This window comes from Ictidomys tridecemlineatus, chromosome 4 (assembly GCF_052094955.1).
Source record: "Ictidomys tridecemlineatus isolate mIctTri1 chromosome 4, mIctTri1.hap1, whole genome shotgun sequence".
In the NCBI taxonomy this organism is placed as follows: domain Eukaryota; kingdom Metazoa; phylum Chordata; class Mammalia; order Rodentia; family Sciuridae; genus Ictidomys; species Ictidomys tridecemlineatus.
Window position 1 is genome coordinate 204,767,791 of NC_135480.1, and position 26,295 is coordinate 204,794,085.

At 60.9% G+C, this 26,295-nt stretch overlaps 1 protein-coding gene across 1 annotated transcript in view; it reads left to right on the forward strand.

The window, feature by feature from the left end:
- Hmcn2 (hemicentin 2) overlaps window positions 1-26,295 on the forward strand; it is a 121,214-nt gene that overhangs the window by 9,834 nt on the left and 85,085 nt on the right. Inside the window, exons 2-15 of the mRNA XM_078048412.1 lie at window positions 614-684; window positions 1,855-2,013; window positions 2,352-2,474; window positions 10,684-10,855; window positions 11,107-11,213; window positions 12,045-12,165; window positions 13,899-14,162; window positions 16,782-16,926; window positions 17,421-17,542; window positions 18,969-19,241; window positions 20,192-20,333; window positions 20,733-20,860; window positions 21,214-21,327; window positions 22,358-22,507. Coding sequence (XP_077904538.1) covers window positions 614-684; window positions 1,855-2,013; window positions 2,352-2,474; window positions 10,684-10,855; window positions 11,107-11,213; window positions 12,045-12,165; window positions 13,899-14,162; window positions 16,782-16,926; window positions 17,421-17,542; window positions 18,969-19,241; window positions 20,192-20,333; window positions 20,733-20,860; window positions 21,214-21,327; window positions 22,358-22,507 — 2,091 coding nt within the window. The remainder of the gene's footprint in view (window positions 1-613; window positions 685-1,854; window positions 2,014-2,351; window positions 2,475-10,683; window positions 10,856-11,106; window positions 11,214-12,044; window positions 12,166-13,898; window positions 14,163-16,781; window positions 16,927-17,420; window positions 17,543-18,968; window positions 19,242-20,191; window positions 20,334-20,732; window positions 20,861-21,213; window positions 21,328-22,357; window positions 22,508-26,295) is intronic.

A 26,295-nucleotide genomic window follows, 5' to 3' on the forward strand; every position in this document is an offset into this window, starting at 1 on the left:
GGGCGGGTGACATAAGTGCCTTTTCGCTGGCTCTGCCCCTGATCCCACACAGCACATGAGATGGGCGTGGCCTCCTTAGATGTCCGTCAACCTGCTGACAGGGGACATCCTGAAGCTAGCCTCAATCCGCTGAAGCCTGACCCCTGGCCTCACTGAATGGCTTCTCCCCCGTAAGAGGGCTCAGGGCGGCTCCTCGCTCTTTCTTGCCTGCCTTGCCCCCTGTGGGAGCTGCGGCTGAGGAGCCGTCGCTGAACCAAAGAAAAGGTACTTCCCGTGTGTGCATCTTGGATGACCCTGGCGGGTTCAGTCGTGTGATGTGAACAAGCCACACAGAGTTGGGGTTTCTGGAAGGCTCCATTCTCATTGGTGGGCCCCTGTTGGGTGCTTGCTTTGGGTTCTGGAAAGGGAAAGGGTGATGGTTTGCTTCTCCGTCTCTGTCTTCCCAGAATCCCTTTCCCACTGGGAGTGGGAGTGGGCTGGGTGGCAGAGTGGGCATTCTTAGGGGAGTCTTGGTCACAAAGGCTGGGGACTGCTGTTGGGAGCAGGGACTGGGCTTGCCCTCTACCCTCCTCTGCGCCCCCCTGAGCTCTGGGTCCCCCTTTCTTCCCCACAGATATTGGCCCAGTGACCCTCACAGCAGACCCAGTGGTGTTTCAGAAGGAGCTGAGAGAACTCTACGTGCAGGTGGGCTGCCCCTCCCCCTGTCCCTGTCCCCTGCCCAGCCTGCTGACCTTTGTCACCTCAGTGCCCAGAGGCCCAGGTCTTAGCCCCTCCAAGCAGCCAAGAGAGCGGCTCTCCCCCTGCCCCACCGCCATGACCCCCCTCAGCTCTGCCGGAGGCTCCCAGCCCACCTTGGAGGCCCTGGGGAGCTGACTTTTGGGTTCTTCCCTCATTCGGTGAACCAAGTACCTCCCAGAGCCCCTGTGCCCAGCACATAGTAGGTGCTTATCCTTTAATGAGTGAATCTGCAGGATAGAAAGAGGTGGCTCATGGGGGTCCCCAGTTAAGGGCAAGTGTGGTAGCTGAGGGCCAATGTGAGGCAGGTCAGTTCCAACCCCCAGTCCGGCTGCAGCCTGGGTCATACGCCCCGCGGCCACCTGGGCTCCTCTGCCACCCCAGACGCGGTGGTTCAGCATCTGTTCTTGGTCCCACCCACTGAGACCAGCTGCCCGAGGGCAGGGGCCCCATTATCCTCCCCTGCCAGGCCTCCTGCAGGGCCTCCCAGGGTCCAGAACAGGCCCTCATACTGGGACTCAGTGACTCGCCATGGGGTGAAAGGGCCAGTTGGAAAGAAGCATTTGCTGAGAAGTCACCAGGCAAAGTCCTGCAGCTGCAGGGGGCTGTGGACTGGTAAAGGGGTGGCCGCACAGCAGAGAGCCGCGGGCACTGGGCGGGAGGCAGGAGGGTGCACCTCGGTGGGCTGAACCCGGGGACTGAACCCGGCAGGTCGTAGGCCGATGGACGAGGAGGTGGTCCCTCTGTCCTCTTCTGCCCCTCCCGCCCTGAGCAGCCGTCTGCGGTTCCCCTGGGCTGTCTGCTAGATGTCCCCTCCCTGTCCCCACTTGTAGCACTCATCACGTGGTAATGAGACACACGTGTGGGCTTGGTGGCCCACTGTCTGCCGCCCACACGTCCCCTGGGTGGCCGTCACCGTCGCAGGGTGGATGAGCCGAGCTGCTTCCCTAAGTTTGCCATGGGCTGGTGCCATGTGGTGTCTCTGGCAGGGAGAAGCTGGGCCTGGCCTGGCCCCCTGGGGCGGGGGCACCAGGGCACCTCCCCGTGGCTCTGGAGAGGTCTGGGGTGGGTCCTTCTGGAGGAGGTGGGCGGCAGCCGCTGACGAGCCCCCGCCTGCAGGGAGGTGGCGACTGCCCAGAGATGAGCGTGGGGGCCATCAAGGCCGCCGTGGAGGTCGCCAACCCCGGCTCCTTCATCTACGTCTTCTCGGATGCCCGTGCCAAGGACCACCACAAGAAGGAGGAGCTGCTGCAGCTCCTGCAGCTGAAGCAGTCACAGGTGACCCTGCTGCCTGGGACACCGCAGGGTCCCCCTGGCTGCAGCCTCCAGGGGCACTCCAACAAGGTCACCTCCGAGCCTCCCTTGACATGGGCTTCATCCCATGTATGAGGCGTCCACTGTGAGCACTGGCCCTCCCCCAGCTCCTGACCCCGTGGGAACCCGGGGACTGAGCCTGGCAGGTTGCGGGCCAGCGGCCCCGGGAGGTGGTCCCTCTTCCTCGTCATGCTGAGATGGGCACGCTCATGACCCCCCTCAGAGCCGGGAAGGGCCCTGCCACTTACCCTGCAGCAGGTGGCCGGGGGTCCTGAGCCAGGCCTGTGCCTGCCGTCTTCCAGGTGGTCTTCGTGCTAACGGGGGACTGTGGTGACCGCACGCATCCTGGCTACCTGGCCTACGAGGAGATCGCCTCCACCAGCTCTGGGCAGGTGTTTCACCTGGACAAGCAGCAAGTGGCAGAGGTGAGGCCTGCTGTCAGGGTCAGGAGGACGCTGCCCATCCCTGCGCCCTGCGTGGCTCTGCCTGCTGGGGGACTAGCAGTTGTAGCCCAGCAGAGCCATCACCCGAGACGGGGGCGGAGGCTCTTATCAGGGCAGGTGACGTCATTTCAATGACACCCCACCCCACCCCGCCCAAGGCAGGTTCTTTGGGTTCACAGGCAAAAGCTTCGCAGGTAGAGAGGCTGAGGCTTGCAGAAGCACAGGGGGTGGGTGCGACCGCGGGGCCACCAGCAGGTGGACCTGGTGAAACTTGGCAGAAGTGCTGGTTGGGGCTCCTCCTGAGCTCCCCAGAGCCTGGGAAGCCGAGGTGGGTGGGGAGAACGGGAGCCACCAGGTCTAGGCCGTGTGGCTGGGAACATGCCCAGTCCTGTGGCCTGAGGGCCACCCTCTGGATTCCCTCGGAGCCCGGCACTTGCCAGGTCCTGCCCCTCCTCTCTGGCACCATCACAGGCTCTTCAGGGGCTGCTGCCCCTCCAGCCCACTCCCATTGTCCAGCAGTGGAGGGCTCCCGCAGGGCTGAGCTGGTGAGCACTGGCTAACAGCCTTCTCTCTGCCAAGAACAGGCTGCCCATTTCCACGGTGTAAATCCTCCAGCTTTGGCTGCGTTGGAGCTGCTCTTACAAAGTCACCAAAACAGAGTTGGGTTCGCTGAGCCTGACACTTGGCTTTCTTGGGCTTGTGTGAGCCGGCTCCTGTAAGCCCTGGACCCCTCTAAAGTAGTTCTGCCTATAGGTCCCTGCCTGTTGTCTGCCAGCATGTCCACCTTAGGGGACCCTCTGCCTTTCTCACCTCACTGCCTATTCTCCCCTTGCCCCCACTCAGCACCTTCCTGGCCTTGACTGGCTCTTCACTGTCCCTGGTCTTCCTACCCCAGGGCTTTTGCTCATGCTGTGTTCTTCCAGCTCCTCCTCAGTTGTACCCTCTCATGGGGCCTTTCTGGATTTCCTGTCGAGATTCAGTCTCCTTTCTACACTGTCCCAGCTCCCTGTGCTTCTGTATGTGATTGTCATTTTATGCTCGTGTGATAATTTAATGTCACTAGTCTGTGAGCTCCTGAGGGCTGACCACGTGCGTCCTGTTTGCTACAGAATCTCCAGGATTTTGCATGGCCACCAGCGCGGAGCAGGGGCTGGCGAAGTGGCTGTGGAATGGGCTCACGGGGAAGGAGAGGTGTGAGAGGCAGAGCCCCAGGCTGGGGGTGGACGGGCCAGCCCTGCCGTCCCTCAGGGAGAGGCTTCGGGAGTTGTGTATTTAGGAACTGCGGAGAGTGTCTCCAGGGCCGTGTTTAGGTTAGCGTGCCTGAGCTCCCTGTTGACAGATGGCGTTTATGGTTCTCGGTGACACGTCAGCCTTCCCGGGCACGGAGCCCCGGGCGCAGGCGGAGGCGGAATGGAGGGACCACTCCATCCCTGCTTCTAAGGAGACCTTTCTGGGCCACCCCCTGAGACTGGGTTCCTGCTGGTGCAAACCAGATACGGGGAGCCTGGCAGGCCGCTGGAGGGCGGCTGGCCCAGGAGTCCTCTTGGGTAGGCAGGGGCCCAGGGAGTCACTGCTTCTGGGCTGTGGTGCCTGGCCTTCTGCCCTGGGAGTCTGGCGGGCAGCAGGTGTCGGACTCGGTGGGACTGCTGATGGCCAGGGCTGGGCTCCCGGACAGGGAGCTCTGTTCCTTAGCCTCATGCCTCGCACGCGGCTTCTTCCAGGTGTTCCCAGACATTGGGCAAGCTGGGAAAGCAGCTGGGGCAGCCAGGGCTGTGGTCACCCCCCAGGAGGGGCCAATGGTGCTTTCCCTGGGGACAGCGAGGCTCCAGATGGGAGGAGCCTCCCCAGAGGTTGCAGAAGTCCCGAACCCTGTGTGTGTCATTAGCCCTTCGACCTTTCCAAAGTGCATCCCGTGTGGGGGGAGTGTCGTGTTCTGCACACTCTTGCTCTCCTCTATTGAGCGCCGGCTGCATGCCGGTGCAGCTTCAGCAGATGCGCGGGGGGAGGCAGAGAAGGCACTCGGCGCCTCCCAGTTGTGGAGTTGGCCAGGAGCCCCTGTGCAATTCTGGGGTGTCTAAAGGCAGCTGGAGGTCTCCCCTCACCAGGGGTTTGGCCCTGTGACCACCCTTGCGTGGACAGGGCACTGTGTTGGAGGCGGACAGCATGGCCCCTGGGCCTGTCTTGAAAGTGTGTATTTTCCATCAAGGTTTGGATATGACCAAGAACTCTCCTGCCCCAGTGTGTCCTCCCGGGCTCTCTAGAGCACACAGCTCAGGGTACTGTCTGTCACTGGCCTGTGTGACGTGGAGGGACCAGGGGGAGGAGAAGGGGCAGAGAGCTGCTTGCTCCTCTCCCACCTGCAGCCTGCCCTGGCCTGGGAATCCTCCTGCCTTCTCCCAGGAGGACACTGGGCCTCTCATCTCACAGCACTCCCCAAGGCCCGCCCCAGCTCTCAGGGTGGGCCCTGGGGCTAGGCCCTTCCCTTGCCCAGTGGTAGCACATGCAAACCACAAATTGCCCGATTCTGGGGATCAGCTAGGGAGGAGGTGACCTGCCTTCTAAGACAGGAAGGGTGAGCGTGGGTGGGGAGATTCTGACCAGGTGGTTCTGATTATTGGATCTGGAGGGACCCAGAGAGCTGACCTCATCCTGGGGGAGGTGGGGCGGGGAATGGACGCCTGGCTTGGGGCTCTGCCACCTACCTACAGGAAGCTTGAGCAGGCGCCGTGGCTATGGCCTCCCTGGGTGCTCAATGGGGCTGACAGGGTGGTGGAAGGGCAGAAGGGAACTGCCTGGGACCCCCCATCAGGAGGCCAGGCACCAGGAGGCCCGTGGGAAGCTTTAGCAATGGGCAAACTCCCCCATGCCTCTAAGACGCCCCCAGTTTATCACGGTCTCTCTAGAAAAGGTTCCCAGGAAGACAGCACCCGTCTGGCAAAGGGCACAGCCCGTCAACCTGGGCTCTCTGCCCTTCCCCAGGCCCAGTCTCCTCACGCGGGCCCACGACCTCAGTCTTCTGCCTGCGGCTCCCAGGCTGCTCGGCCTCTGGGTTCCCTGTGCATTTCCTCCATCGCCCTGGCTGTCAAGGTCCTGGGAGGGCCTCTGGGGATGATTTATCTGCCACGAAGTGCCGAGCGGCAGCCATCTGGCTGGAGCAGCAGAGCCAGATCTTTGTGTTCCTTCCCATTAGCAACTAGGAGACGAGCCGCAGGCAGCGCAGGCCCTGGGCCCCCAGCCCCGCTAACATCTGGAAGCCATTGCTCTGCCAAGTAAACACTGTGTTGCTTAATGAAAGCTGCACTCCCCGACTCCTGCTCTGGATCCCCAGGGGCACGACGGGGTCCAGGAGGCCTCGCTCCCAGGCCCGGCCCTGCAGGGGATCTGGCCTTGCTGTGGGCAAGGGGGTCTGGGTCTGACTCCCTCAACTCCCAAGTGGCCACTTGTGTGCAGGTGGGCTGCCCATGGTGGGGTCACTGGGTGGCAACCCTATGTCCCAGCCTTCTCTGTGGCTCAGTAGCCCAAACTGCATCCTCCCTCCACCAGCGCATCCTAGAAGGAGCTTGTAAGAGCCTTGCAACACGGTAGCCCTGGGCTGTCTGGGTAATTGCCGCCACCTCGTCCCGTAGCTCTGCTCAGGCAGGGTTCCCTCCTGAGGATGGACAGTGGTCACAGGAGTGCCTCCATGCTGTTGGGGAGTGGCTCTGCCCACCTTCAGCTGGGAACCCTGCTGCTTCTCCTAACAGTCACTGCCCCATGGACGAAGAGCCTCATCCCCCTCCTCGGCCAAGACAGGTGGGACTTTTTCAAGAGACACATTACTTAGAAAGCTGGGCAGACACAGAAGAATGAAGTAGCTCTAAGTATAAAAATGGAGGAGTTTTCAGAACACTGAATTCTTATGCTGTCATAACTGAAATCTTGCCACATATGTTTTAGCTCAGTCTGAACAGAACATACTCATTTTCTAAATCTCCGGCGATTCTTTCAATTCCTTTCTTTTCCCCTTCCCTTCCACGGAAGATCACGTGGTAGGTGGGGCTGAAGCCCTGATTCAGAGCCAGCCTGGCTGACAGGTCGCATGCACGAGACCACTGTCTGATCCCGTACCTGGGGCAGACCTTGCTGATCTATAACAGAACTCTTCATGACTGAGACTGAATGTGGCTCCCCGACATTTTTTTGAACAGCATCCAGAAGCCACTCGAGTTGACTGGAATTGGTAGGTGACCAGTGTACCTCTGTGCCTGCTCAGGTATTGGTTCAAGTCATGTGAACTATTAACTTAAAAATAATTTTTATTTTGGAAATTACTATGAAAAATTCAAACCTATCACGAGATCCAACCTTCGATAACATTCTTTCTCAACATGCTTTATCTCTATACTTTTGTGCCCACAAATAATTTATCATGTATTGTTTTTCAGTTTTGGGGATCAAACTTAGGGCCTTGCACACGATCAGCAAATGCTCTACCACTGGGTCACCTCCCTACTCCTAGCATAGATTTTTTTTTTGTACTGGGGATTGAACTCAGGAGCACTCCACCACTGAGCCACATCCCCAGGCCCCTAGCATAGATTTCTAAAGAAAAAGAATTATTCACCACAGCCTACAGTATTATCAAATAAAATTAACACTACTTTCTGAGCATCATCAAGTCCCTGGACTGCACTGGAATTGATCGAATTTCTTCAGGATTTTTTTTTAATAGCAGTGCTATTAAATCAAGTGCTGTCCATTTCATTCCATTGTTATATCTATGCACCCCCTTAAATCTGGAGCCATCTAATGAACCAAGTTGCTGAGGGGCGTTGGTTCTGGACTCATCTGACTGTGTCCTATGGTGTCACTGACCTTCCCTTTGTCCCTCCCTTATTTTCTGCCTCAGCTGGGCTGGTCTGAGGCCCGCGCTGGATGAAGGCTGACATTCTTGGCAGGAACACTTTGTGGTTGGTGCTGTGTGTACTTTGGTGACATCACATCAAGAGACAAATCGTGTCTGTCTTGCTCTTGCTGATGAGAAGCTCGATTATGGGTTAAGGTGTCGAAAGCCGGGGGCTGGGTGTCGCAAGGCCACGTTTTCCCCCTATGACTCCTGCGGCCTGGGGGGAGGCCCTCGCCTGTGGATCCCTGCCCGGATGCTCTCACACAGGTTTCCAGAGCCACGGTTTCCTAATTCCTTCGTCCCTTCCCCATTATTAAGTGGAGTCCTCCCGAGAGGAGCCTGCGTTCCTCAGAAGGGGTGATCTGGCTACTCTGAAGCACACACCCCCCATTGAAAAGGCAGAATCACTTGCAGTGATTTTAGGAAGTCACTTGGTGGCAAGGACAGTTTCACTGTTTCCATTCTGCTTTCCCTTTCCCCAGTACCTTTGGGGCATGCAGATTATATAATTCAGTATGTTTCAGTTATTCTTTTTTGGGCTCAAGTTGTCCCAAATTTAGCCAGTGGGCTGCCTGCAAGCTGGTTCCCATATCCTTTTCTGTGTCCCCATTCGTCTTTGAGAACCTCTTTGCTTTATGGAATGACCAATTCTTGCAGGCTTATCTTGCCAGTTACCTGCCCCAGACCTGGAAGTAGCCATTCTCCAAGGAACCCCAGTGGGCAGTGGCACCTAGAAGCCCCAAACTGGCCCTTCTCGTGATCATTGAAATTGGGATCTGAGGACCATGCTGCCTGTCTGTCGTCTGTCTGAGGTTATACTATTTCTAATTCAAATTCCACACTGCAGAGTTTGTTCGCTTATTTGGCTATATGCTTGTAGCTGTCTTATATTTGGCTATAAAATAAATTCCGGATTGGAACATTTTAGCACCTTCACTTTGTTTGCTTTATCCTACGAGATACAGAGTTTCAAAATCACGATGCTGATAGTTCTGCCAACTTGAAACCACCAGATACACCTTTGCAGATCTTCTGTCCTCAGCGGGCTTTACCCTGCTGTGGAAGCTGGCTGAGGGCTGGGGTCGGGTGGGGGCTTCTGAGACACCTGGGCTCTTCTCTCGTGGTGCTGGTGCCCGGTAGGGAGCTGTCCAGTGGACTTGGTGACTTTTCCTTCAGCCTCAGGGTGCCCACAGGAAACTTCTGGAGGTAATGGGCCTGGAAAGAGGTAACTGGCTCACTCTTGAGAGGTCTTTCTTCTTTCCTGATTTCCTTGCTGGACTCCGGGAAGCCTGACTATCGCAAAGGAGGAGGTGTGAGCTGGGGAGGGAAGAGGACTGGGCTGTCTGGAGGGTGAGCCTGAGTTGAAGCTGATGGCCCCTTCAGGAGGCAGGAGTCCTACCAGACTCAGGCACAGGCCACAGGTGCTTCCTGAGCACCCTCTCTGTGTCACCTAGTGGGCTGGAGGCTCAGACCCCCCGGGTACAGCAGAGGGCCTCTGCCCCTGTGGATCTCCCGGGTCAAGAGTGAAGAGAGCATTGGCTAAGAGTTTCCTGCTGCTGTAGCAAACCCGCTGTGACCAGCCGGTTTATGAAGACTAGAAGTTGGTCTAGCTCCTGGTCCTGGAGGCTGGCATGTCTGAGAGCCTGGTGCCACGGCGTCTGCTCGGCATCTGGCGAGGGCTTCCTGCTGCTTCGTGACATGGTGGAGGGCATCGCGTGGAGGGCCACACAGCCTGCCAGCTGGAGTCTGCCTTCCTCTTCCTCTAAAGCCACCAAAGCTGTCATGGGGCTCCGCCTTCGTGACCCCATCTGACCCAAGTTACCCACGAAGCCCCCTCCCAAGCACCATGAGCACACCGATTCGGAACCAAGTTCCCAGCTCATGAGCTTCTGGGGGACACGTGGAATGGCAGCCAGCACGGGGCCCACGAGTGTGAGTGACTGGGGTGCAGATGGATGCCAGGAGGACACCCAGGAGACGGACTCCGTTTGGAATCGGAGAGGCTGCCTCAAGCCAAGACAGGGCGTGGGTCAGCAGGGAGGGCGGCAGCCAGGGGACTGGCATGAGTGGGGGGTGCTGCCTGTGGTCCAGCACAGCAGGCCTGGGGAGAGCCGGGTTCAGCCACCTGGCATCAGGTGGCCGGGCTGCAGGGCATGGGCCTTGGGGGCCATGTCAGGATTTACAGAGACTAAACAGTTGGGTGAAGTTCATCTTGGGCTATTTGAAGTGCTATTAACGTGGGTCTGTGCACACACAGGGGGGTGTTCCCCAAGAGTACCCATGTGGCTTGGGATCGTAGGCAGAGGGTCCTTATGGTTTATCTGATTTTCAATGCAACTGGCCCAGAACATGCAATATTCTCGAATGAATAAGCAATTGCTGCACCCAGGTGTCTGTGTGACGTCACCTGCTCACTCCTGTTTCCGTGGGTGTGGGAGAGACTGAGGCTTTCCAGCGGAGCCTCTGGTTCTTACCTGAGGACCCGGCTTACTGGGGGAGCACGGCCTGAGTTCCATCATGGACGACCTGGATCAGGCAGATTCCAGGTCTCCAGTGTTCATCCGGGTGCAGGAGGACTGGGAGAACTTTTGGAAGAGGTGTTGGGTGCTGAAGAAGCTGTCTTCCCTGCTGAGGGTCAGCTCCTGCACCCCACCCCCGCTGAGCCCTCTGGATGGCCCCACTCAGGTGTCACCATCCAGAGCCCACGGAAGCCAGGAAGGCATCGGGGCGGGAACCCGGCCTTCTAGAGGACAGTGGGGGGTGGGCGGCTTTACAGTTTGGATGTGAGGTGTCCCCCCAAAGCTCATGTGTGAGACAATGCAAGAAGGCCTGCGGGAGAAATGATTGGGCCATAGCCCTAACCTAATCAGGAATTAATCCTAACGGGAGGAACTGAGTGGTAACTGAAGGCAAGTGGGGTGTGGCTGGAGGACGGGGTTCATAGGGGGCATGTCTTTGGGGTATGTATTTTGTATCTGGAGAGTGGAGACTCCCTCTCAGCTTCCTGGCCACCATGAGAACTGCTTCCCTCTGCCACACTCTTCCGCCATGATGTTCAGCCTCACCTTGAGCCCGAGCAATGGAGCTGGCCTTCTATGGACTGAGACCTCTGAAACCCTGAGCCCTCAAATAAACGTTTCCACCTCTGCAGCTGTCCTGGCCGGGTCCCTAGGCACAGCAGTGAGATCGCTGCCCAGCTGTGGACTTGAGCCCCTGGGCAGCTTGTACGGGGGGGTCAGATTCTGCCCACAGCTGCAGCCGGATTCAAGGGTGCCTGTGGCATCCGTTTCCACCTGTCCCTCCCAGGTGCTGAAGTGGGTGGAGTCGGCCATCCAGGCCTCCAAGGTGCACCTGCTGTCCACAGACCACGAGGAGGAGGGCGAGCACACGTGGAGGATCCCATTTGACCCCAGCCTGAAGGAGGTCACCGTCTCGCTGAGCGGGCCTGGGCCTGAGATCGAAGTCCGGGACCCGTTGGGTATGCTCTGCCTTTGGACCTCAGTCCTAGCTGAGCTGGAAACCTAGGCTGTGACAGACTGGGGTCCAGAAGTGGGGGTGGGTGCCGAGTGGATCAGAGAGAGTGCCCCTGGTGCCCGGGAAGGAAGAGGCTGGTGGCACCTGAAGGTGGGCATTGGGGTTCGTTCCTGAGAAGGCGGAGGCTGGTGTCTGGTGGACTGTGGGTTCCCAGAGACGGGTGGAGTGCGGACTGAGCACTGGGGGCTTCCACAGGGAGGATCCTGCAGAAGGATGAGGGCCTCCATGTCCTCCTCAGCATTCCCGACTCAGCCAAGGTCGTGGCCTTCAAGCCTGAGCACCCTGGGCTCTGGTCCATCAAGGTAGGGCTGAGGCTGCAGCGGGTGGCGCCCAGCTTCCCTGAGAACAGCCACCTCCCTCCTGCCTCCCAGGGAGCCGGGGACGTGGGCAGGGACTTGGTCTATCAGGAGGAGGAGGTGCCGAGGACAGGAGGGGCATCCTGCTTTGTGCTGATGACAGGAAGTGGAACGGTTTGGTAGGAATTGGGGAACACTCAAGAAGGGCTTGGGGAAACAACTTCAGAGTTGGGGGGGGATGGGTGAGCTGGCTCTGGGCTCAGAACTTTGTCCTATGAAGAATGTGTGAAAGAGGCAGGGAGAGTTTTGGGGGAAGCAGGGGAGTTTTGGGGGAGGCTGGGGGACAGGGCTGCAGGGCACCTACTGTTATCTGCCGGGTGTTGTAAGCCAGGGTCTAGGGTGAGCTCCACAGAGCAGCCTGGGATGGAGCAGCCGCTGCCTCGGAAGGGTGTGAGCTCCTGCTGATTGAACAGGCATTTATTGAGCTCCTACTTGGTGCTAGGCATTAGGGTAGGTGCTGGGTGAAGGGTGGCACTGACCGCCTGCCTTTCCACTCAGAGCACCTTTGAGCCCAGAGCTCTAATGCTGATGGGGAAGGGGGCAGACAGGGCTGGCCCATGTTGGAGAGAGCTGAAGGGCAGAGCCGCTTCTGGAAAGAGGTTGGGTGTGAGCTGGGGCTTCTTCTCCTTCCCCTGGGAGTGGAGAGTTGCCACGTGTGTGCAAAGACAGGAGAGCCACAGCTGGCACAGGGCCCGGCCAGGTGAGGTTGGTGGCCTCCTGGCTGGCGCTGGGGTGCTGGGTCAGACACCTGCTGACATGGGTCGGGACCTGTACTAGGTCTACAGCAGTGGCCGCCATTCTGTGAGAATCACGGGCATCAGCAACATCAACTTCCGAGCCGGCTTCTCCACCCAGCCCTCCCTGGATCTCAACCACACCATCGAGTGGCCTTTGCAAGGTACGGTGTCCCCCCTGCAGGCAGGCGCTCACTCGGGAAGTGGTGGAGGCTGGCGGCAGACTGCCCACGCGTGACCGTAGAATGGGCCCTGCAGAGGGGGAAGCCGGGACCACAGGGAGAGACACTGGGCTCCGGGCCAGCTCCTCTCCACTGGCCCTAGCCCAGGTGACATAGTGACATTTTCCTTAAGAACATCCTCCCAGCCCCCAGAGGCTCCAGGAGACTCATTTTCCCGTTTACCACTGAGTGTCCCTTTTACACTTCTCCTTTCTTTCTGCCAAAACTTGTCTGTCTGTCGAGAGTCCCACGGCTTCAGTCCTCCACAAGCATCGGAGAACTGCTTCCAAGCTGAACTAGCCAGGAGTGGGGGACATTGAGGTTGGGGGCTTGTTTTCCTGAATGGAAGCCACCCGCCAGGGTCTGAGGATGTGTGAGGCCTCCGCAGACAGGCAGGCGGGGCTTCTGGCCAGGCGGTCCTCAGCTCTGTGCCAGAAAGTACCATCTGGAGGCGGGTCGGGGTCCCAGCTTACAGTCTGGGAAGCATCGTCCCTTGCCGTGGGCCATTCAGAGGGTGCTGCTGGGATGAGCTCAGAAGGGAGACGGGGAGGGGCCTGGACCACCTCAGAGCACTTTAGACCAGTAAGGAGGAACCCAAGTGGCACGTGCCAGTCCTGCCAGCAGTCCCACCTTCGGAGAGAAAGGGAGCTGGGAGCTCTCTGTCTGTTCTGCCAGAACCGGAGCAGGGAGAGCAGGCACACTGTGGTCCTCCTCAAAAGCCAGAAGAGGAGAGGAACTCCGAGGGTGGGGCGTTAGTGGGGACTGACCGCGACCTGTTTCTAGGGCCAGTTCCTGGTGGGAGGTGAAGGAAGCTGCACGGGGCCCTCTGGGATACCAGACGTGTTTGGGAAGATGAGAAACAGCAGGGCAGGTGCAGGCCAAGCAGTCACCAGCACCTGGGCCCAGGGCTGGGGACACTGGGCGTGGGCTAGGGTGACACCTGGATCTGGGAGCAGGTGCTGCATTCTGGTGGTGGTGGTGGGGGGGGCGGGTTGGGAGGGCAGTGAGGTCAGCACCGGCGCTTCACTTCCCAAAGCAGTCAGGGCCTCTGGCTTCTAAATGCCCTTTCCAAATTGGTGAGGCGTTCCAGGACCACACCTCCAGGGCTGCCCTTGAGGATCTCTGAAGAGAAATGTTGAGATCTGTGGGAAAGGGAGGCGTCTGACGGAAGCTCCCAGATCAGCTCAGGAAGTTATGAAACCCAGATCCAGCTCTGTGTCCTGGGCTGACGGTGGGGAAAGCGCCTCATTTCCGACCAGATAGAAAAGCCAAGCGGAGCTGAGCAGGGCAGAGGGAGGCAGGGCCCAGGCCCCCGCGCCCAAGCTGAGGCTTCTTCCTGAAGCTTGATGGTCAGCACCAGAGGTCAAGGGCTGGGCGAGAGGCACGTCCCTCCCGGGTCCTGCCCCACCAGGTCTGCGTCTGCAGGGGGCAGGGGGACAAGATGGACTGCAGTGTTTCAGGACCACGGACAGCACCAAGTCCCCTTTCTCCCTGACCCACCCCCAGCAGGAGCTGGCCAGGGGTAGATGGTGAAGTGAGGGAGCAGGCGCAGGGGGCCGAGCAGGCTGGGCTCCTGAGCTGTGGTCCAAAGGCCCCTGGATGGCGGACCCCAACCCAGGAGGACTGCGGAGACCAACCCAGACGCAGGCATTTTGTTCCTCGCCCTCCCCCTGCAGGGGTGCCCATCTCCCTGGTGATCAACTCTACGGGCCTGCAGGCGCCTGGCCGCCTGGACTCCGTGGAGCTCACGCACCACTCAGGGCGGCCCCTCCTGACTCTGCCCGCGCAGCCCCTCTCCAACGGCTCCGCCCAGCAGCTGTGGGGCGGGCCGCCCTTCCACGCGCCCCAGGAGCGCTTCTATCTCAAAGTGAAGGGCAAGGACCACGAAGGAAATGCCCTGCTCCGAGTCTCTGGCGTTTCCTACAGTGGGGTGGCCCCAGGTGAGTGGTTGTCTCTCTGGTCCCCCAGCTCCCTGGCTACTCAGAGCCCCATTTCTTCCTGGATGCCACCCTACCTGGGCCACATTAGGAAACGTTTGCTCAGTACACTACTGTGGACAGCTGTCCCCTACGAGGCATTAGCTTAAATACTGAGATGCTCCTTCGTGGCCCTCGGCTCAACAGTTTAAAACAAAGACATCTGTCCACCCGTCCATTCATCCATCCATGCATAGCCATCCACCCTTCCATCCACCCACCTACTCATCCATCCATCCCACCCACCCCTCCACAATCATCCACCCACCCCTCCACACATCCATCCACCCACCCTTCCATACACCCACCTACCCACCCACCTACCCATCCATTCACCTACCTGTCCACCAATCTGCCCACCCAGCCACCCATCTACCCACCCACTCACCTACCCACCCACCTACCCATCCATTCATCCATTCACCTACCTGTCCACCAATCTGCCTACCCAGCCACCCATCTACCCACCCACCTACCCATCCATTCACCTACCTGTCCACCAATCTGCCCACCTAGCCACCCACCCAGCTATCGACCTTCATTTGCAGTGTCCACTGTGCATCAGCCATGGTACTGGGCACCGTGGGCACCGCATGGCAGGGCAGTTGTGGGTGCGGGCTCTTCTATAATCACAGTCACTGTCTGATCAGCAGCACGGGGACATTACTTCTCGTCACCATTTCCAGGACTTGCCACGGGCTTGTCCTGAGCCACACACCTGCCCTGTGCTGGCTCAGTGCTCACAGAGGTTCTGAGACGTGCCCGAGACCCCCACAGAGGAGTGCTGGGATGTGGATGGACCGCCTCTGTGAGCTCTGGGTGTCCCCGTCTACAGATGAGTAGGCGGACCAGGCTCCGCAGGCTCAGGCTCGCAAGGGCAGCTCTCAGGGGCTCAGGGCACCCTCGGGCGTGGGCCTGTGCACGGCTCTCCTCATGTGGCAGATGCTGTTCCCCTCCTGTCACTGCAGGAGTAGGGCGTCTGTCCTCTGGGCTTTGGCCTGCTGGGTTGACCCCACAGAGGCTGTGGGACGCTCCCTGTGTCTCTGAGGTCTCATCACCCGGATGGGGGGCTCCCCAAGGGCAGCAAGGGCTTCAACTTCCTGAGCTGCCCCTGTCCTGGGGCGGGATGGGGATCACTAGCCACTGGGCCCTCTCTGGCCTCATTGTCTTCCTCCTGCCACTGTCCTACCCTGGAGGTGCCTGGGGGAGCTCACAGGGCGGGCGGCACTGACATCCACACACTTCTTCATGGGGATCCCCTCAAGGAACAGTTCCTCTGTCCTCTCCAAAAGGGGTGCGGGCAGGGAGGACGTCCTCCTGAGCTGCCCACGGTGCCCCTGGTGGAGAGGACTTGAGGACCTGGGGGGCACCTGGGGGCCTCCTCTTGTAGCCTCCACTGCTTGCTGTGCTTCCCGGGCCTCTTCCCTTGGTCTTTGGAGGCTTTAGGAGAATCTTCTGGAAGGACTTTCGGCAGGACTTTGCCCTGCTCCTTTAGCTGGACCAGGGTCTGGACTTAGCTCTGGGCGTTGGTCTCCCTCTCAGCCTGGGTGGGAGGGGTGGGGGTGGGGTGGGGTTTTCTTCCTTCTACTCCAGGTCTGGGGGGTCGGAAGTGCCCCTCGCATGGGCAGCTCTGGGTTGGGGATGCGGGGTGGACCTGGAGTCCCTGGGCCCTGTGGGCTCCTGGAAGAGGGAGCGGGGCTGGCTGCAGAGCTCCGCAGGCGGGGAGCATGGCTGCTGCACACCCTGAGGCTGCGGCTGCCGGCCCAACAGCCCTGTCCCCTGGGAGGTGGCAGGAAGCCTGGAGCATGATGTCACCAGCACCTCCTCACCCGCTCCTGCTCCGAGGAGGTCTGGTGCATTGTCTCACCCTCGGAGCATCCTGTGGCTCCTCTCCCTTCTGGCCTTCTGGTGGGGACGGGAGGGGCCGAGGGGCTGGAGCACCCTGGGCTGCTGAAGGAATTCCAAGAGCTGAGGCAAGCGCATGTGTCACCACAAGACCAGGGTCAGGGAGGGGGGCAGTGGTGTCTGGTGGGGGCCCCAGGGGGCTCATTGCAAGCTGTGAGACTTATTGAAGTCTTGTTTTATCTAAAAAATGCGTGTGAATTTTGAATTCGCAGCCATGGTCCAACTGTACTTATTTTAAAATGAAAAAAAAAAAAGTTTCTCCAACAAATACGGGCAGGCTGACCCTCCAGGCAGAAGCACGGTGGCAGGACCCCTCCCCCGCCCCCGGGGAGCCCGATGCAGCCTGGCGGCCTCGTGCCAGAGTGCAAACTGGCCCTGTGCCCTGCCCTGTGCCCTGCGGCCTTGAGTTGGGGAGCTTTCTCAGATACCAGATGCCACTCCGGCAGCCATCAGGGTGCTTGGGGGCCCCGTCAGTGCCACGGTGCCCCACCTTTGCAGAGGTGGAAACAGGCTGCAGGGGACGCGCTGCCCCTGGGGAGCACTGATTCTTGGAGCCCAGGGCTGAGCCCCCACTGGCCTTCACCTTCTGGGGCCTCCCTGTGGGTCTCCGTGGCTGGGCTGCAGAGGACAGGCTTTCAGGGCTGCCAGAGGTCTCTGAGCCCTGGTCCTCACCCGCAGGTGCCCCCCTGGTCAGCATGCCACCTCGGATCCATGGCTACCTGCACCAGCCCCTGCTGGTCTCCTGCTCTGTGTACAGCTCCCTGCCCTTCCGGCTTCAGCTGCAGCGTGATGGCGCCAGGCTGGGCGAGGAGAGGCACTTCCAGTGAGTGACGCCTGGCTGACTGTCCCCTGCCACAAGATTCCTGTGCAGCTCTAAAGAGATCTCAGGGGGGTGGGTGGCAGGAGAGGGACCTTGTTCTTGGTCATATTATCTTCCTGGGTAGCCCCCCTGAGAACTTCCAGGGGGGCTACCCAGGGGTGGAGGAGGGGTACGCCTGAGGCTCCCCTACTTCTAAGCTGTCACCCCAACATTGGTGGCCTTCCTTAGCTCCTGGAAAACTTGACCCACGGGGGGCCCAGCTATGGGAGTCAGGTGTCCCCGACCCCCTCCTGTTGAATGGGAGCCTAGAATTCAGAGAGGGGAGGGCCTTTCTCAAAGTCACACAGCATATTGAGAATTCGCGTGCTCTGGGTTGCCTGCCTCTTATTCTTTCTGAGGATTTGGGGTCTGTCCTCCTAGCAGGGTCAGGGGCCTCAGGCTGGGCAAGGTTGGGGCCTGGCAGAAGTCAGCGGGATGGTGAGGTCTGTTCTCGGCAGGGAGTCTGGAAACAGCAGCTGGGAGATCCCCCGGGCCTCCAAGGCGGAGGAAGGCAGCTACGAGTGCACGGCGGTCAGCAGGGCTGGCACCGGGCGGGCGAAGGCCCAGGTCATTGTCACAGGTCTGTCCTCGCCCTACCCCACGCCCTCCCCTCTCTCCCGACCCTCCCTCTAAGATTCCTCCCGGCAGGTCTCCGTTCATGGGTGGCTCACTGACCGCGCGGACAGGGACTGTCCCCCCCCCCCGTGGTGTGGTGTCCGTCAGCCATCTGCCTGCTGCCTGCCCCAGGCCTCTCCCCGGGGCCTGGCGTGGGGTCTCAGTGGGAGGAAGCTCAGGCACTCCAGCTGTCACCGTCCTGCCGGCCCTGGTCCCACCCTGACCTCTTGGTTTGTCATTTGGGCTTGGCCAGCCCCAGGTCCTCTCGGGGGCCACCCGTCCTTGAGTGTCCCAGGCCCTGCCAGAACAGCACCGTCAAGCTGCGGATGATCAGAAATGCCACAAACCCTCTCAGAATAAAATTGACTTTATTTTCAAAAATGGCCGTCTCGGCTCTGCAGGGAAGAAACCAGACTGCGGGGCTCTGCATCCGGGTCTTAAGGAGAGCTGAGTGTGCCCCGGTGGGGCTGGGGCAGGGCTGGGCTGGAGCACCTGGAGTCCCCAGGGCGCAGCATCCTCACCTGTTTACTTTCCAGCCTTGTTCTGTGTTTGCATCTTAACATAGATGCCTTCCAACCCAGGTCTTCTTCTGCTTTTGGTGGTGGAGATGAGACCCAGGGGTGCTCTACCCCTGCTCCTTCCTCAGCCCTTATTTGCGGCAGGGTCTTGCAAAGTTGCTTAGGGCCTCATTAGATTGCTGAGGCTGGCCTTGAACTTGGGATCCTCCTGCTTCAGCCTCCTGATTTGGTGGGATGACAGGCGTGGCCACGGTGCCCAGCAGTGATCCCATTTACCACTTCACGGTACAGCAGGGGTGTTTCAGTGGTTTAACGACGAGTACAGGAAAGTAGAACAGTGCAGCTGCTGTGCCAGTCACTCAGACTCAACCCTCGCTACTCGGGTTCGGCTGCATTTGCTTTTTCTCGGTTTTGTTGAAATATTTTAAACCGAATGATAAGCATCCGGACATTTCCGTCCCCTAACAACAGTGGATGGTCCTGTGTAGCAAAGTTTCCGGATCACGCCTGGCAGTAATGCCATTCAGCTGTTGTCCTCAGTCAACTGTCCTCATTTGTTCCCAGAGTGCCATCACCCATGGGTTTCTAGGACGTCATTTCTCATGGCCACAGAGCATGCATGTGCTTGGCGTGTGCTTGGCGTGTGCTTGGCGTGTGGCTGTTGGGGTGCAGCCCTTGGCTGGTCGTCAGGCCCTGGTGCCTGTGCTTCGAAGTCTCTGGTCCATGTTTGCGGCTGGGGTCTCATTCCTGGGAGAGCCCTGCTGTGGGGCGGGTGGTCCCAGGGGCTCTCTGTCAGCTGCTTCTCCAGGCCTTGTTCCCTGGGGGGAGTCCCCCGCCTCAGCCTGCGTCCTTCCTGTGCTCCTGTTGCTGCAGATCCCCCACCGCAGCTGGTCCCTGGCCCCAACGTGACTGTGTCCCCCGGAGAGACCGCCGTCCTATCGTGCCAAGTCCTGGACCAAGCCCCCTACAATCTGACGTGGGTCCGGGACTGGCGGGTCCTGCCAGCCTCAAGGGACCGAGTCACCCAGCTGGCCGACCTGTCCCTGGAGGTCAGCAGCATCATCCCCAGTGATGCTGGACGGTACCAGTGTGTGGCCAGCAATGCCAATGGGGTCACCCGGGCATCCACCTGGCTCCTGGTGCGAGGTGAGGCTCCTCCTGCTGCTGTTCTCCCCAAGGTCGGCCCTCCATGCCGCCTGGCGTCCACCCTAACAGCCCGTCTTCCCACCCCTCTGTCCACACAGCGTCTCTGGTGGGCAGCAACAGCTCTTTCAACGTGTTCAGAACCTTTAGGGAAAGAGATTCTGTAGCCGCCTAGCCAAAGCCTAGTGCTGTTGGGACGTTCATTCTAACCTCTAACCTAAACGTCTGCTGCTGTAGACCAGCCAGTTTCACTGTGTCTTTTCCTTTTCCCACGGCCTCCCTCTGCCCCAATGTACTGGAACCTGTGGGAGTGCAGAGACCAGCTCTGAACAGCAGAGGGGGCAGCAGAAGGAGCACCCCTTGGGTTTTTACGGCCTGGGTGTGGCCCGTGTATCCCCAGGACTTAGCAGACCCTCTTCCTGGGTGCTGTTTCTCCAGGCATAGGAATGGACTATTTAACAAGCATTTCCTGTGCCCCTGACCCTGCACGGAGCCTGGGGCGTGTTGAGCAGGGTTCAGAGGCCCTGTCTCGGCTCTGCTGCGGGCGTGGGGGGCTGTGTTGGCCTTTCCAGGGGAGCCTCTGGGGGCACCTGTGCCTCACAGTCTGTCTGCTGAGACTCCTGAGCGCCAGGAGGAACCTGGGGCCATTCTAGGGCAGGCCTCGGGGTTCAGCTGGAGGTCACTGGAGTGAGACCGTTCCCAGCCCTGGCCACTGCCTGACCTCTCCCGAAGCCTCCCGGGGCACACGGATCAGGCACCCTCTGCAGGCAGGGGGTTTCCAGCCGGGCATCAGGGCCTGTGGCTGGACGGCCACCTGGCCTCCCCCATCCCCCGGCAGCCACCAGGGATCCGGGCCCTTGGCCTTTGCTCCCTCCATCAGCGGCTGGGGAGGGTGGGGCTGGGCACCGGGGACAGCCCTGTCGGCTCTCGCCATCTGTCTCTCCGGGCCACAGAGGCCCCGCAGGTCAGCATCGACACCAGGTCCCAGCACTTCTCCCAGAGCCAGGAGGTGAAGATCAGCTGCTCGGCCTCGGGGTACCCCACACCCCACATCTCCTGGAGCCGAGAGGGCCTGGCCCTGCAAGAGGACGGCAGGTGAGGGGCCCGGGACACAGAGCCTGGCAGCAGGGGCACAAGGACCGCCCCCTCCCGGGCCTTGATCTGAAGGTGGGGAGTGGCATTGTCCTTCCTTCCTCCTGGGACCAGCTAAGACTTGGGAACATCACCACTTTGTTGACGTAACAGTGCCACAGTGTGGTTAGGAGCTCAGGCTCCAGAGGCCAGCTCTGCCCTTCAGGCTGTGTGACCTTGACCAATTTGCTTTCTCTCTCTGAGCTCATGAATTAAAAAAGAGAATGTATGTAAAGTGCTTAGCACCAGCTTGGCCCAGAGAAGGTCGCCAGTGCAGAATGGCAGTCACCAGCAGGGCTAATTTGTTATTAACGATGGAGTTACTCCTTATGTGACCAGCATGTTTTCATGGCTTGACTCCAGAGTCCAAGTGGACACCCAGGGGACGCTGACCATTCGGGGGTTAGCCCCTGAGGATGCTGGGAATTACAGCTGCCAGGCTACCAACGAGGTTGGCAGAGACGAGGAGACGGTCACCCTCTACTATACAGGTACTTGGGCCACTGCTCTCTGCAGGAGGGACCTCCCTCCCTCCTGTCCCCACCTTTACTGAGCCTCTGTGATGTGGCAGGCCCTGGGGTCCAGCTGTGTGCCAAGCCCCCCGTCCAGAGGAAGCTACGTTCTGGCAGGAGGCTCAGGGGAAGTGCCACTGGGCAGATAGGGCGCTTCTGAGGACAGAGGTGCCCGGCACAGAGCAGGCGGGGTGTGGGGTGGGGCGGGGCGAGGCGGCTGCTCTGTGGCCAGGAGGGGAAGGCCTGGGGTGGGCTGGGGGGGGAGCCCCGGTGGGGGAGGTCTTGCCCTGCGCCCTGTGCCGTTGGTCCCACCCTGTCGTCTGCCCACGCAGAGCCACCGTCCATCTCCGCCGTCAACGCCGTGGTGCTCGCAGCCGTGGGGGACGAAGCTGTGCTGGTGTGCAAGGCGTCTGGGGTCCCCCCACCCCGAGTCATCTGGTATCGAGGTGTGTGGGGTGGGGAGTGGCCCCGGGGGTGGGGGGTCCCGGCGGGTGTCTGGGAGAGCCCGCTGTCTCCAGCAGTCCCCACTGCTGTGTCCACAGGGCTGGCCCAGGACTGGGGAGCCCCAGGGTGGGACCCAGATTTGGATTCTGGCTCCCTGGATGACCTAGGGCAAGTGGCTGGGCCTCTCTGAGGCTCGGCTTCCTCATCTGGGAAGGGGGGAGCCGCTGTGGTCAGCTGTGAGGATCAGATGGGCCCCTAGGTCGCAAGGTCAGGCAGCGGGCGGTGCTGTGCCGAGCAGTGGTGACGGCCGCGTGATGGTCTAAGGAACAGGACAGATAGTTGCTCTGGGCTCCAGGGGAGCCGGGGGTGGGGGCCTTGCTGGACAGGGTACTGCACTGAGCTCCTTCTCCACATCACCCAGGGTTCCCATCCAGCCTGGCGGGCAGGGAGGGGAGCTGGGGTCAATGGGGCCTAGCTGCAGTTGGGGAAGAGGGACAGTTTCTGAAGTTGGGCGGAGTGAGGGCCACACAGCAGCGTGGACGTGCACCCTGCCACCGACCCGCACACCCTTCAGGGCTAAGACGGCCCAGTTCAGGCCACAGGTGTCCAACCCACTGGGACACAGAGTTGAACAGAAGAGGGTGTCCGTATCAGGGAGACCATTGGGCCTCAGGCCCTGGGGGACACGGGTGGCTCAGGAGGCCTTCCTGGAGGGACCTCAGAGAAGCAGGCATGGGAGGACACGGTCACCTAAGGGCTCCCTGGGCCCCTCCAAGAGCAGGTCTCAACCTTAGTGGGGACCAGGCCCAGGGAAGGGAGGCGCCACGTGGAGCCCCTGGGTGACAGGCCTGCCTTGTCGGGGACTGGCTGAGCCCAGGCCTGGTCAACAGAGGGGCGCAGGGAAGGTCCGAGACCCCGCAGGCCTGGGCCCAGGGGCCTGAAGCCCCCTCCCGGCCTGTGGAGATGCCAGGGTCAGGGAGCGGCGGCAGCCCCAGCCCCTGGCCCCTGCTGACGCCCTCCATCTTGGTCCAGGGGGTCTGGAGATGATTCTGGCCCCTGAGGCCTCCAGCTCCGGGAGGCTGCGGATCCCCGCGGCTCGGGAGAGGGACGCTGGCGTCTACACCTGCCGGGCCGTCAACGAGCTGGGCGGCACCTCTGCGGAGATCCAGCTGGAGGTTGGACGTGAGTGCGCCTGCCCTCTGCCCCGCCCTGTCCTCCTCCAGATGGCCTTGTCCAGAAGGCGCCCTGTGACATGGCTCCCGGAGGGCAAGTGAGTCGGGGGAGAAGAGGGACACGGAGGGTCAGACAAAGCCCAAGAGGAAGCCACAGTCCTCGTGGCCTGCCAGCCTTGAGCGTGCAAGCATCATGTCCACCGTGTCCTGTGGTCACTCAGGCCAACCCTGGGCAAGAGACCCACGAGGGCGTGAGCAGCAGGAGGCTGGGGTCTCTGGGCCGTCCTGGGGGCTGCCCAGACCCCGGGGCCTTGGACTTCCTGTCTGCACCCTGGGCTGGCGGCTGCCTCCAGCTGCGTTGGGCGCCCCCGAACAGCACAGGGTGGGTGGGTGGGGGCCGCAGGCTCCCTGCGGACGGGGAATCTGCATTCCTCCGTGGATGGTGGGTGGCCTTGGCTGTGGTCTCGTGGTGGCTGAGTTCCCGGCCTGGTTCTGGGCACTGGGACTTGACAGGCAGCCGTCAAGTCACACAAGTGACAGCACAGCTCCTGGGCACACTGAGTCGTGACAGGTGGCCGCGAGGACCAGCCGCAGCCATGGCAAAAGACGGGTGGGAGTTCTCAGGGCACAGAGAGGGGCTGTGCTTGTCTGGGCGGGGCAGGCTGGGCCGGGCGGGTGGGGACCAAGGGTCCCAGGAGGGCGAGGCCCTGGCTGGAGGAGCCCGGTCTGGAGGCAGGGCTGGGCATGTCCGTGGCCTCCTTCCTTTGTCATTCATTCCAACACGAGGTGGGCAGGTGCCTGTGTGCTGGGCCCTGTCGTGTTGGGGACACAGTGGCAGGTGAGACACAGCCCTGCCTTGATGTTGGTCACGGGCCCAAGCAGGTAGTCAGGCTGGACGATGTAGGGGGACATGGAAACCCCGAGACTGGAGCTGACCCCGCAGTGGGACTGGGAGGGCTTCCTGGAGGAGGGGATGTCGGAGCTGAAATTGGAAGCCAGCAGATAGGTGAGGAGAGGAGAATCGTCCCAGGCCAGCCTGAGGGCAGGGAGAAGAGAGCTGGGCCCCGTGGCGCTGTGGTCCCCGGGCACCTCTCCAGCAGGCAGCAGGTGCAGTCTGAGTGCCCTTAAGTTTAAAGGCCCCGGACGACTTTCCAATGGTAACTTTTTTAAAAATCAGAATTAAAAATGAGGAATGGTAATAAAGATGAGCCGGGAGTGGGTGTGGTCCTGCGCCAGCACAGTTAGAACACGGTCCCCAATCCTCCTTTGAAGGAAGACACCCTGAAAGCCACCCAGGCAGCCTCCAGGCCCCCTTGCAGGGCCTCCGGGGGATGGGTCCTCGGGAGAGGGGGGCGCGGGTCTCTGTGGGGCACCCCCCCTCCTCAGGGCCAGGTGCCCGCGACCGCGCCCTCCCAGTGCCGGCCTGAGGCTGGGCCTCCCCAGGTCCACGTGTCCAGCTGCCAGGTCCTGGGGCCTGAGTGCCTCCCTCATCCTGGCCAATCCACGTCAGGCTGGGCTCCCTGGAGCTGGCTCTGTCCCCAGGTCCTGCCCAGGCTCCAGGCCAGGCCTGCAGGGGTGCTCGGCAGGGACCTCAGGCACGGGAGCCAGGGTGAAAATAGTCACCTCCTTCCAGAGGGGACACGGCCCAGAGTGGCCAAGGGCTCTCTCCAGGGTGCCCAGGGGCAGAGGCAGACGGGGGCTCTGACCAGGCCTCGGCCTTCAGGCCAGTGTCACTTGCTCCCAAAGGAGGGGATGAGGCGGCAGAGGGTTTCCATCTCTGTCACCTCAGTATGGTCCTTAGCATCATGGGGACTTATCTCTGGAAAATCCCAGGGAAGGGAGCCCGAGGGGGACCGCTGGCCTGGTGTGTGCACCGCGGGGCTCTGCAGAGGCCTCCCTTCCCTCTGAGCCTCTACCGCAGCCAGGCACTCCTGCGGCAGCCTCCCCGCCTCCCTCCTCCCACCTTCCCTGCCAGGCCCGAGGGAACAGTGCTGCCTGTTGCTGGTCAGGCCTCTGGGTCCTCAGGGCTGGCTGGTAGGAGTTGGGTGGGAGCCCGCTGCACTGACCCTCAGCCTCCAGAGCCTGTCACGGGCCTGACTCGCCCTGCCTCCCTAAGGCCCTGGCTGCTTCAGCAGAGCCCTACTGACGGGAGCGTAACCAGGGACAGTTGTGTCTCCTGGTTCTGGAGGCTCCGAGTGGCTTCAGGCTGGTTCTGCGGGGCCTGTCCTGGAGGCAGCTGGCCGCCTGCTCGCCGTGTAGTCACGTGGCCTTTCCTTGGTGCAGAGAGAGGAAATGAGGTCTCGGGGTGTCTTCTTTTAAGGGTGCTAGCCTCATATGGGGTTCCCACGCTCATGGCCTCACCTAACCCTGATTCCTCCCAGGGCCCCACCTCCAGGGCCATCACCCTGGGGGAAGAGCTTCAAAAGGTGAGCTTTGGGCCAGGTGTGGTGGCTCCCACCTGTAATCCCAGGAACTCAGGAGGCTGAGGCAGGAGGATTAACTCTGAGGCCAGTCTCAGCAATTTACCAAGACCCTGTCTCCAAGTGAAAAACAAAAAAGATGCAGGGGTGTCGCTCAGTGGTGCAGGCTCTGGGCTCTGGGGAGTGCCCAAAACAGCTTGGGGTTCAGCCCAGGGCAGACGAGGGTTAACTCACTCAGCCCAAGTTCTGAGTCCTGTGAGTATTGCAGTGAATCTGATGCGGGTGCGTTAGCATGGTGGGAATCATAATCCAGAGCTCAGATGTCCTTTGTATAAGTTTCCGTCTGTGTGGAAACATAGAAGACATGACTCTCTGCCCCGGTATCCACAGGGCACCGCTGTTGCTCAGGTGACGTTCCTGTAGCCCCGCCTCATCTGGATGACAGGGCACAGTGGGCTAGCGGGTGGGCTCCCACTTGAGCCCCGGGAAGTCCTTCCTGCTGCCGAGGTGGGAATGGGTGCGAGGGGGAGGGGGAGCAGCCAGGGGCTAAAGGGGAAGTGAACAGGACCAGGACGAAGGCGTCACTGCTAACAGGTGGACAGGGAGCAGGACTGGGACAGGCCGAGGACTGGGGAGCCTGGGTCTGTCCAGGGGCAGCTCGACCCCGCCTCAGGGGCTCAGCGAGAGGTCTGGCTTGGTGGTATGGCCGGCGGGGCTGAGGTCGGGGCATGGACAGGGGCCAGGCTGCCCAGGGAGCCCAACAGGAGGACCTGGCCATCTGTCAAGGTGGCCAGACCCCCGTCCCCTCTCCCGCTCCCAGGCAGGTGGCAGGATTCTTTAGCAGGCCATACCCGGGCTGCCCCATGCAGTGCCTGTGGGCCGAGCCTCTCCGGGGAGCCCTGGTGCTGCTGACGGCACCTTCCTGTCTCGGGGGCTTCGCAGTTCCTGTCCCGGGACCTGCCCAAGGACCCGGAGGGAGGGCTGCTCCTGGGGATGAGACGGGTCACTAGGAGTCTGCGTGGGGAGGGCCCACGCCCATCTGCACCTGGAGGGTTGGACTGAGGGCCTTCAGTGTGGTGTCTCCCAAGGGTTCTGGGGTCCTGCCCATCCGGAGATTCTGGGGGCGGTGGCTGTGCAGACCCCTAGGCACAGCTCTGGACAGGGTCGAGGGCAGGACAGCCAAATCTGGGGTTTGGCTTCTGTGGGATTGTCCCCTACAAGAAGCTGGGAGAGATGGGTGTGGCTCTGGTTGGGATGCCTGCTGTCCCCAGCACCTCACGGGTCAGAGGGGTGGGATGAGAACCAGGCTTTAGTATGGGTTACACCTGGCTCTGACCCCAGCTCTGCCATTGACTTGGAGCTGTGACCTTGGGCAGGT